We start from the raw sequence: 12,236 nt of genomic DNA, 5'->3' as shown, positions 1-12,236 counted from the left end.
GGGCGAAGTTAAACTAGCTTTATGGAATCAGGCACAAATTCTCATTATTACGTTCTTCTATCGGCAGGCTCGCTCTTAGGTTGTTTAATTGAGGCGAATACCACGACATCCGCACCCATTTGAGCACATATCATCTAAAACTATACCCTAAATTGTATCGCACAACAAAGGGTCTGTTTAAAGAGACTAGAAAACCATCTCTTTCTCCCTGTTAGTACTAAAATATAAATAGGATTCATGACATTTTGTGATGCCTGCCGTTGGTGGCGCGAGGGATGAAGAACGGCAGTCTGGTTGACAATGACGCAGAGACTCATTTAGGTGACTAGATAGCTATGAAAAGCTATTAACGAGTAAATAGAAAATAAAATTACAACATAAATATAAACAGGATAGAAAATAAGGTCCGCATGTGCATAGACAACCAAAATTTCAGACCAAAAACAGGGAAAGCCTATGAGTATATGCATATACTATCTCTTCACTGAGCCTTGAGTTGACCAAATAAGTTAGAAGAGAACAAACACAATATCTGGGGCATTTTTAAAACGTCGGCCTTCTTCTTTAATTCATCCTCGGTGTCACGATCTTCCCCTAGGTTCTGATTTATTAGGATGATTAGATTTATCGTGCTTCAAATATCCTCCAATCTTACCTGTACTCTCGTAGTTGGTCGCGTCGAAATTGACCGATACCAAGGCCCTCTCACTGTATCCACATGAACTTATTGGATAGAAGGAAGGTGGGTGACCATTGTGTCCTTGAGACTGAACCCGATAATTCTTGTATAGCATTGCTTGAAAGCCTACGAACTCCGCAGCATCAATGCTGAGATTCCACTTCAAGTTGGCGCACATAGCGCGTTCCATCCGGTTTAACTCTTGCAAGGTAAACACCCATTTCCCAAAGGAGCACCAGTTCGTGTTGGTGTAAGAGTTATCCCGGAGCATCTTGGATGCGATCATATAGGCAGTGATGAATAACCCAAATGTGCCATACGCATGCTCATCCACATACGTGTTAAGACGGCTGAGTAGAGCGAATGCATATATAGCAACCGAATGCTCTGTGCGTGCAGCGGAAATTGCGTCGCTCATAAACTCTTCAATGGTAGGATTATAATTATAGACTATTCTAGGGCAGGTGTCTACCCCAAATACTTCCGAAACGAATCGAGCTCCCATTGCAGCAATGAGCCTGTGATCGTAGTCTAGGGGCGGCAGCTAATTATGACGATGGATTCGAAGACAATCAGCTGCTAAGTCGGAGAGAATTCCAATTGGTTACATACACTATATGTATACTGAAACCCATGTGAAATAGACGGAATTAGTGGTATCGACACCTGACCGTGTTGCCCACTGGGCCGTATTTCTTGAGGATTAATCTGCACCCTATGTTCCACGACAGACGGTCCACGGGGACCAAATCGTGGGCCTCGAATCCTCTGAAGTTGGCTCACGACCTTACCATTGATCTCAGCCATGTCCTACTTCGAGTACTCGAATATTAAGGGCACCAAGATACGGAAAGGATAGAGAGTGAGTCTCGCCGACGCCGGTTATGTACGTAAGAATCAGTATAGGTTTACTGGGGAATGCGAAAAAGGCTGAAGGCGAAGGGTGAATTAAAAGCAAAAAACCTCCCTACATTATATATGCGTTGCAGGCGAAGACATTATGGTCTAAGCTATAGCGAAAGCCTTAGAATGAACTGGATTATTTGGTCAGCCTAAGCCACATGTTGTCCAGGCGCCCAAGAACATTGTTTAGAAGCTAGTATGACTTGAAATAATGGGCTTCTTGGGACGAATGTCTTGGACCTTGGACCTGGTGCGATATTGGGAGGTCAAGGTAGATGACGGCGTGGCTCGGCGCTAGATTCTTGGTTACTGGAATAATTTGAAATGTCATGACCCATTGGACAAAACGTCACCCTGCGCAGCGTGAATTCTTGCTTCTTTGGCAACCACGTACAGCATTATTTAACTGCTGCGGGCTTGATAGTGTTCATATACCCTGGATATTCTGAGGGCTTAGTCTGCGAAAGGCGATTTGGACTCTATCCCACGTCAATAGTCTCCAGTCGCGCGTACACCGAACTGTACTCCGATACTATTAATCTGGTCCAGAGCTTCACATCATAGATGATCGGCTGTAATCGTCTTCAAAGAATTGCGGCTTTAGCGAGTGTCTCTCTAATATTTTTCTTGTTATGCGTCAAGTATCTTGATACGACTCAACTCCGCACTCGATGGCTAGCTCCAATCCCCGAAAACGAAACACCATGGTCTTTACCCACCGAAACTCCAGATATAAACTCGGACATCGATAATAACCAAACCGATGTTAAGCGGAGAGACGCAGTTGTAGCCGCATTCAAAGTGCGTTGGCTATCTAATTGTACCACATACATTGACCAATAATTCCCGGTAGCACGCATGGGCAGGTTATGGTAGGTAGTCGATGATAAAGAAGCGTTGATCTGAGTAACTAAACATTGTTCAGAGCGAGATGCATTTGGCTGTGACGAGTACCGCCCTGTGTCAAGAACTGGGAAGAATCTTACCACAGACCGAGGAATCGGCTACATGATCATCGATGCCCTGGACACCATGCTCATAATGGGAGAACCACTCCGGAAGGAATATCTTCGTGCTCGGCATTGGGTCGAGACAGAACTTGACTTTGACCGCGATGGTCGGTATAGCACCTTCGAAGTAAAGTTAATTTTGTCGCAGCTTACTTTACCGAAACTAATTCTTACTAAATATAGATTACCATACGTGTTTTGGGGGGTCTGCTTAGTGCTTACGCTCTTTCCAACAACGACGAACTCTACCTTCGTAGGGCCCAGGAGCTTGCAGATCGCTTGTTACCAGCCTTCAACACTCCTCATGGACTTCCTATACCTAATGTGAACTTTCACAGCGAACCAAACCCTAACTGGGGAGGGGAGCCTATTAGTACAGCAGAAGCTGCCACTCTCCAGCTTGAATTTAAATATTTGACCCATATTACCGGGAAGGATGTCTATTGGAAAACGGCTGAGAAGGTAATCAATCATACTCGGGACTCTAATGTTGCTGACCCAGCTTCCGTTTAGGTTATGGATGTAGTCAAAAAAGCGCTGAAGGGAGAAAATGTTGTCGATGGAGCGTTAGTTCCCATTAACCTGAAGTGAGAGCTAATCTCTCTCCGTGTGAGCTCACTATTCACTTCTTATTCCCACCTAGTGCGAACAGCGGGGAGTTCTATTATAGTGATATTCGGCTAGGATCCCGTGGCGATTCCTATTACGAATACCTTCTGTGAGTAGAAAGTAGCATGAATAAATAGAATCGTACTTAAAGCGAATTCAGTAAACAGTATATTCAGACTGTATGTAGGCTAAACTCTCTCAAGCATTATTAGCTAACGTAACGTAGAACCGTACCGAGCCCGTCTACAGAGAGGTCTGTACTCTTATTAGCTTGTCACCTACCGTCTTGAGTGAGAAAGCAATACATATATAGATGTACGACAGGGCCATGGTAGCAATCCACAAAAACCTAGTTTTCAAGACGCCTTTGAACAAATTGACATACATTGCAGAGCTGGAACCTACAAGATCCGCTAAAATCCAAGAGTGAGTACTCAGAGTCGGTATACACTATCTTATCACAGGCAACTATTCACATGTGCTCGACAGCAAATGGAAAGTTACCCCCAAACAAGACCACCTGGTTTGTTTTTTGGGTGGATCACTACAGCTTGGGGTCACTGAAGGCCTCAATATAAATCCAGAAGCTGTAAGAAGGCTCTCTGCAGCAAAGCAGCGAGATTGGAAACTTGGAGAGGAGTTGACTAGGACCTGTATGGCTACACACGAAACTAAAACGTTAGTGTACTCTATCCAGACTTTGTTTCTATTCATCTAATACCATAATATACAGAGGATTGTCCCCAGAGATTGCTGTATTTTATACTGAGAGCGATATACAATCCAAAACTAAAGACTGGCACGCCAAAAATCGCTATGATTCGAGATACATTTTAAGGCAAGTATTTCTAGTTTCTCTGCTCAATAATTGGCTAGACCTATGTCTAGACCTGAAACAGTGGAATCATTGTTCTTGGGATGGCGTCTGTCTGGAGATATCAAGTACCGAAAGTGGGGCTGGCAAGTATTTCAAGCGATCGAAAAGTACTGCAAGGTACCGAAAGGCGGGTACTCCGGCGTGGAAAGTGTGTTCGAAGTTCCCGTAGTCCTCTTGGACAATATGGAGACGTTCTTTGTGGTTCGTGCTCAAGCCGCGGGTCAAGTATATTATTGCTGACCGTAGTTAACTCCAAAAGGGAGAAACACTGAAATACCTATATCTACTCTTTGATGACTCGTCGAGCATACCATTGGACAGTAAGTCAACGTACTTACTTACCGATCGCGCTGCAATCTAATCGGATCTTTGTAGAATACGTATTCAACACGGAGGTTGGTCGGCGAACAATAAATTCACTATGACAGCTAACGTTTCTGTTAAAAACAGGCTCATCCGTTACCTGTATTCTCCCCCAAGAGCTAACCTGACACGGACCTCACCTTGAATATATCTACGTATGCCCGTAGAGTGAGGAAATCGAGGGAGGCATATTTACAGGGTCTTACCGATTACAAGTAAAATTCAGTGCTTGCTAAGTGTCCCTCAATGACCGTGAAAATATCGTTCAAGCATACATATGTTATATTCAACTTTGCAAGAGCATGATCTCCGATCGTTGATCGACGCACATCGGCGGCCATGATTTGATGTTGTCGGAAATAGATCAATTTCCAAATTTAGATTGTGCCAGACATAAGGTTGACGCGAATATGCATCCTTGGTACACGTAGAAAGCTATCGAAGGCGCATGAGCCCGAGCACAAAATACCAATCGATCCCTAGTTTGATTGGCGATGTATAAGACTGGCGTGAAGTCCTCTGGCTGCGGGTGCTCCTTGTGCTTTTTAGAGACCTTTTCAAAGCATTTTGAGCACTTGTCATTCGTCATCAGTTCATAATCACTCGACTACTGGCGCTTTAAGACACAGTAAACGTACCAAATTATAATCCTCACAATGATTACAACTATAGCGGACTTCTCCTCGACCCTTCTCGACCAGTTTTTTCAGTGATTTATCGCAAGAGTTGCACTCCCAGTCACGATTCAGTGAAATAACCGGCGTATGGATACGTGGATCCGGATGACGCTTGTGGTGCTTATCTGCGGAACCAATGCATCTCTGACACTACAGGAGATGCTTAATTCCATCCCCTGGACAGTATGTGGCAGAGCCTTACCAAAATCAAGTCACGACATTTACCTAACCGAAAGATATATCGTTATTTGGCCGCCAAAGTATTCTTCAACACACCTAGCACACTTAAAAGCCAAGTCACCGTTCTTGACTTCGCATCCCTCGCACACCCAGCCGGCATCGTCATATATATACCAACTGAAATCGCTCTCTTTGGGATGCATCGGGTGGGTCTCCGAGAGCCCTCGATTGAAGCAGTTCGAGCATAGGTCTACATCCTCGCACGATCGACACTTGGCACGCGTGTTACCATTGCTGGCTCCACAGCCATCACACTCCCAGTCACTCTCCATTATAGTAACGAATGCAAAGTTACGTGGCTCATGCTTTGGATGGTGCTCCCTCGCATTCTTAAGACATTCGAAGCACTGGAAAGAGTGGACATAATGTTAATACTGCAACATATGCCAGGGGTAACAATCGGTCGCAAGCGAAAATTGAGGACACAACACTGTGCAAGTACGAGTAAAGTGTAAGCGCTTGAGACAATTTACTGGTAAGAATGTAGCAGCCCGACGTACTGCATTTGTATCTGATGGGCGAGTTGGTTACTCCACAGCCACGGCAAGTCCAACCGACGTCAACCTGGCCGCTATCGTCGCTGTCTCCTTTCAAAAAGTCAAATAATCCCATACTGCAAACTTGACACAAGTTTGAAACTTGGCCCAGTCCCCGCTCTGGCCATTGATTAATACTCTCGCCTACGGCTGTGCTTGGCCCCCCCCCCCAAGAATCTAACCCCGGTTTTCCTGTCTATGGCGCGTCATCAAATCCAAATAAATTGCTATTGTATCGCCTCAGTGCGCGCTTGCTATTCTTAAACCTTGATATCTCATCACTAGGACCAAGTAATTTGAAATTCTCAGGTACATGGGTAAAATGCTATACACAAGTATGACAAAGTTGAAGTGCTGAAAACATATATGCAGACCCTCATTGGCCCAGAGTATATATGCACAACACATTACTATCCCAGTGCTTCAAACCAGTTGAAATGTATTTCTACAATCACTTGTTACAGCCTTTTTCAAAAATAGCCTGCACACTTTGAATGGAGTTATTGGTTTTGCATGTAGGGTTAGGCCTAGGTGAGCCCAAGAAAAAAAGAAAAGATCCTGCAACAACATGAGCCAGTACTGCAGTGGCAATGTCATCTTGCAGCCACTCATGCAAGCAGAGGAGCAGGCCACCCAGGCAGCAAAGATTGAATAATCAAGACAGCTAGCAGTACTAGTGCATTTAGTTGATTAATGTTGTAGACACATGCATACCAGGGAATTTATTCCTATTTTCTCAATTTTAAACAAAGACAAATGGACAACATTTTCAATCACATGACATTGGCGCTTATATCATATGCTAAGTGCCAAGCCATGTCCTCTTCCACACTTACTCATCACATGTAGCTACCTCCACCTGATGACATCATTATGACATGTCAGTGACATGTATGCATAAGTAAGGCTGACTGCAGAGCAGGGTTCTTATTTGATACAGTATTGGATATATGTAATTGTAAATAGCTCACACTCTGTAATATATAAGGAGGCCAACCAACCATGGTAACACCCAGGTCAATTACCTCTTGTTGCATCACCCCACTGTACAAGGCCATTAGGGCCAGCAAGCACTTAGTTACTTAGATACACTGTACACTGCCTTGAGGAGCTTTTTCAACATAGTTACATAGCTGGTCATTGCCTGTAGGGCATTGATCACTGTAGGTACTTAGATAGTTGTTGTAGGGTAGCTTGTCACTGCCTTAAGCAGTCTTCTCATTGTACCACCCAGCCACAAGTGCCTACGCCCTTGACATCCCAACAGATGTCTAGGACAATTAAGACTAAAAGAACAGATACTACACTTGATCTAAGCCAATAGGCCAGAGTGGTGAAGATATACAGGTGGTGAGAGGTGGGTTTATCTATTGTGAATTGGATGGCCTGTGTGCTGGTGCTCTACAGGGCCCCAAAAATCTTGGGAGCACTCTGGGACTTGCTATTGTCAGCAAGCATTCTGGAGCATGTGGTATGATGCTTGGAAGGGCTTGTGGAGTGATATCAAGTCCTTGCCAAGCAATCCAGATTCATCAGATCCTAACAAGGAGGTTCCCAAAACCAGAGCACTTCAGAGTGCTCCTGGGTTTTTGGGGCCCCTGTAGAGTGGTTGGCAAGTCTGTCACTACACATGCACACAGACCTGGTTGTTGACAGGACTTTCAATAAACTTATGTGGGTTTTAAGATGTCCTAGACATAGTCTGATGTCATAACCCATATCTGGAGGGGTTATTACCATATATATCCACTGTCAAAGATATATATAGTATATATGATGCACAGTGATATATCAATAATATAAGTTGCTGGGGGACATTGCACTCCCCCTGCCCCCTAGCTGCAGGCCAATGTTAAGGGAGCCTGCGGGCAAGGTCTGAATAATATATTATTATAGAAGAGATTATGTCATCCCCCCCCCACCTCAAATCCATAGTAGTTTAGTATAGTATTTGATAAAGGACTGGAGGGGGGGAGGTCATGTGACCTGGACTTAGAGAATATCACTAAGTCCAGCCATGCCAACCATAGGTCTCTTATATGTGGGAACTCGGAGGTTCTGAGTGCATATGTGCGAGTATATGCGTGCTTGCGGTCATGTTGGTGTGCAACATGAGTGTGTTGGAGGCTTGACAAGATCAGGACTCATGGAAAGAATGGAGTGGGTTGTGACATCTGAGGACAATGTGGGGTTTGGTGCTTGTGGCTGCAGTGTACAAATGAGAATGTTGCTTAAGGCAACAGGGACCTATACTACAACAACAAAGCCTTATACTACAATAACAAGACTGCTTAGGGCAGTGATGAGCTATCTAAGTACAACAATGAGGCTGCTTAAGGCAGTGAGCAACTGAGTATCTAAGTATCTAAGTATTTACTGGGCTGTAATGCCCTTGTACAACAGGTGGATGCAACAAGAGGTAATCAACCTGGGTGTTACCATGGTTGGTTGGCCTCCTTATATATTCTACAGGTGAGCTATTGTCATGCCCTGAATGTTATGCCCTAGAGGTGTGACCACCTTAGAATCCACTAAGTCAAAGAAATAGTGAATATATGCACTATTTTCATGAAGATTTATGGATATGTGCATCTTTATACTATTTAGGCACTGAGTGCTTATTATGTAACCTAATCACATGGCCTTTAGTCATGTGATCACGTCTTTCTTATCTCTGGTCATGTGACCTTATCTTTGTTGTTATGTTTGTACATGTATTTACTATTCCCTTCTCCTTTGAATATATAAGGAGGGTTCTGAGAGCCTTAAGCCTCAGAAATCAACCTCTTATCCCCATCCACACCTACCTACCCTAAGACATACACCTAAGAGTATTGCCTGAGAGCATACCAGTCCCTGTCAAAGGTCTCTTGCCCAGCTGTCTTTACAGCATAGTGCACTCTTATGCATATGTGTCACCTATGTGTCATAGTGATGTCATCAGAGGTGGAGGTGGCTGCATAGCTGACTAAGCAAGGAGGGGGATGTGGTAAGGTGCTTAAGATATAACATAAGTGCCAAAGTCACATGATTGAAAAACTTGTCTGTTTGTGTTTGTTTAAAATCAAGAAATTAGGGATAAATTCCCTGGTATCAAGTGTGTCTACAACATAAGACATCTGATTTCAGTTATTAATGCAAAAATATTTGGCAAATGAACAATATCAAGGTTGGGAATCCAAGTGCCTGGACAACAAAAGTGTGCAATTGCCACATCTTACCTTTAACAACACTGTTTGAATTGTATATTGGCCTTTTATTCAATAATTGCATGTCCTATTTTACAAGTGATACAAAGCCAAGGAGTCATATTTAGACCATTTTGGCCTTGCTGACTGTCTTTATCTCAGCCAGTTTGGTGAAGCAGTGTATTCCATTTGCATGTATCCCCCTGTTACTTGTGTAATGGAAATCAAGGCCATGTGACTCTATAGCCATTTTTGGTTTAAATTAGTTCTTGACTTGGAAGGCAAAATGTCCTAGATGTCCTCAAGGGCTGTCCAGGTAGCAGGCACTTGTGGCCATATAGACTTTGTAAGAAAACCATGTAAGGCAGTGAGAGTGCTACCTACAATGACAAGCTAACTAACTACAATGGCCAAATGCTGTGAGGCAATGGCAAGCTACATAAGTACAGTGAGGGCAATGCTTAGGGCATGTATCTAAGTAGGTTACTGGCTGTAAGGCCTTGTACAGTGGGTAGAGTGCAACAAGAGGTAATCAACCTGGGTATTACCATGGTTGGTTGGTCTCCTTATATATTACAGGGTGAGAGCTAATTACAAATACATATGTGCAAAACTGTATCAAATAAGAACCCTGCTCCAACTGCAGGCTTACTCATGCCTATGTGTCACTGACATGTCATAATGATGTAATCAGGTGGAGGTGGCTACATATGCTGAGTAAGCATGGATGGGGACATGGCTTGGCATTTAGCATATGATATAAGCACCAAAGTCATGTGATTAAAAAGGTTGTCCATTTGAGTTTGTTTAAATTTGAGAAAATTGGAATAAATTCTGTGGTAACAAGTGTGTCTACAACACAAAATTGTGTGTCCTGGATGTATTGCTACTCTTATTAGAGACAATGGCTGATTGTGTCCTCAAGTATCTGGATGACCTGCTTGATACTTAATGGTACTAGAAAGCTGGATGGATTCTTCCATTTTTTCTGATATTTCTACTATTTTTTATGGACTTATTATCTTTACTTTTTCAATCACATGATCTTGGTGCTTACTATGCTAAGATGCCATGCCAAGACCTGCCAAGATGCTGCACCAAGGGCACCTAGATAAGAAACATGCTTCTGCACAGCCTGCAGCACCCTTCTTTTTTACTTTTAGACTTCTTTCTCTCATGCTTATATTTTGTAAATTAGTTGATACAGTGCATATATACAGCAGGAAAATTGCTTGGAGTTGTCATGACCCATGCCTTTGCTGGCATGTCTCCTGACCAAGCCACCTACTAATAGGATATTCCACAGTCTCTAGAAGGCCGCATATACTCACATATATGCAGTCAGAACTGTCATTACTCTAAGGGCTCATGACTTAGAGACTGACAGTCCACCAGGGTCACATGACCTCCCCCCCTCCAGTCCTTTATCAAATACTATACTAAACTACTACAGATTTGAGGTGGGGGGGATGACATAATCTCTTCTATAATAATATAATATTCAGACCTTGCCTGCAGGCATTAACATTGGCCTGCAGCTAGGGGGGCAGGGGGAGTGCAATGTCCCCCAGCAACATATATTATTAATATATCACTGTGCATCACATATACTATATATCTTTGACAGTGGATATATATGGTAATAACTCTTCCAGATATGGGTTATGACAGGAGTCCCCAAGTTGATTTTACCTTGTCTACCAGCAGAGACAGGTATCCAGTAGTCAGCAGTAGAGTTGGGTCCATAAGACCCTTTACTTACCAGTAGCTAGTCAGTAGTCACCCCTCACTGGCCTTTGGCCCCTCCATGCTGTAGATAGCATTACCCATGCTGCCCTAAGCAGTCTTAGATACAAGTAGTATAGCCTAGTCAGTCTTACATTGTAGTAGTACAGCCATAAGCACCTGCCCACTAGCAAGTAACTCACCTTACAGTGTGGTTACAACAGTTACTGGGTGTCCTAGATGTCCTTAAGGGGTGTCAAGGCAGCAGGCGCTTGTGGCTGTATAGAACTAAGTATGAAACCACTTAAGGCAGTGTGGGATCTACCTACAACAACAAACTAACTAACTATGGTGACAAGGCACTGTAAGGCGTTGCCAAGCTACCTAAGTACAGTGGGAACAATGCTTAAGGCATGTGACTAAGTAATTACTGGCTTTAGAGCCTTGTACAGTGGTGGGAATGCAACAAGAGGTAATTGAACTGGGTGTTACCATGGTCAGTTGACCTCCTTCCATATTACAGGAGAGACTAATTACAAATACATTGTCCATGTGAAGAGAAGCTATCTAATTGAAAATAAGAACCCTGCTCTGCAGTTGGCCTTACTCATGCATACATGTCACTGACATGTCATAATGATGTCATCAGGTGGAGGTGGCTACATATGATGAAGTAAGCACAGATGGGGACATGCCTTGGCGTTTAGCATATGATATAAGCTCCAAAGTCATGTGATCAAAAATGTTGTCTGTTTGACTTCATTTAAAATTGAGAAAGTCAGAATAAAAGTCCTTGGTATACGTGTGTCTATGACACTGGGGGTGAGCATTTGTTGTAGACACACATATACCAGGGTGTTGTACGCCAACTGTAAGGTTGGGTACATGCTGGTGGGTGGGCGCTTAAGGCCGTACTACTACAGGTGACTTATGTAATCTGCTATCTAAGGCTATACTATTACCGCTTAAGGTGGCCTACTGTCTCTATGCTACTGCAAGGGGGCCTTAGGCCTGGGAGGTGTGGTAGGTGAGATATAAAGGGTAAGTGATTGGTGCTACTGGGGGCCGGCTACTTAGCTGGCTGACTACCTTCTCTAATGAGTAAGAGACAAGGTAAAATTGACTTGGGGTCTCCAAGCAATTTCCCTGCTGTATATATAGAAGAGAGCGCACTATCTACATGGTCTGTGCGTGTGAGAAAGGAAGTACATGTGTGAAATGAGAATTGTGCTGCGGACTGCGCAGAAGCGTGGATTTCTCCTAAGCGCCCTTGGCACGGCATCTTGGCGCGGCATCTTGGCATAAATAAGCGCCGAGATCACGTGATCAAAAAACAAAAGATATCAAGTCCGTAAAAAATACTAAAAATAAGAGAAAATTTGTGTGATTCCAGTGGTATAGATAAGGAGGTTATAACATTGCCCCCCCC

General features: G+C 43.6%; 2 protein-coding genes across 2 annotated transcripts; one reads left to right on the top strand and one right to left on the bottom strand.

The window, feature by feature from the left end:
* Window positions 1–481: 481 nt before the first annotated feature.
* Window positions 482–1,486, bottom strand: RhiXN_06778 (Cyclin, N-terminal domain; the record flags this gene model as incomplete). The annotated part of the gene is made up of 3 exons (XM_043326594.1): window positions 482–594; window positions 656–1,223; window positions 1,292–1,486. The coding sequence occupies 3 exons, from the start codon at window positions 1,484–1,486 to the stop codon at window positions 482–484; spliced, it is 876 nt and encodes a 291-aa protein (XP_043182026.1).
* Window positions 1,487–2,146: 660 nt separating this feature from the next.
* Window positions 2,147–4,564, top strand: RhiXN_06777 (glycoside hydrolase family 47 protein; the record flags this gene model as incomplete). The annotated part of the gene is made up of 14 exons (XM_043326593.1): window positions 2,147–2,383; window positions 2,436–2,454; window positions 2,508–2,719; window positions 2,776–3,054; window positions 3,106–3,179; window positions 3,236–3,310; window positions 3,362–3,380; window positions 3,428–3,454; window positions 3,515–3,627; window positions 3,691–3,879; window positions 4,078–4,279; window positions 4,338–4,398; window positions 4,454–4,473; window positions 4,529–4,564. 14 exons carry the CDS (start codon window positions 2,147–2,149, stop codon window positions 4,562–4,564), a joined length of 1,563 nt encoding a protein of 520 aa, XP_043182025.1.
* Between the last annotated feature and the right edge of the window lie 7,672 nt (window positions 4,565–12,236).

Source organism: Rhizoctonia solani, chromosome 7, assembly GCF_016906535.1.
Source record: "Rhizoctonia solani chromosome 7, complete sequence".
NCBI lineage: Eukaryota > Fungi > Basidiomycota > Agaricomycetes > Cantharellales > Ceratobasidiaceae > Rhizoctonia > Rhizoctonia solani.
The sequence above is the reverse complement of the archived record's forward strand: the minus strand, read 5'-3'. Positions and strand labels throughout refer to the sequence as shown.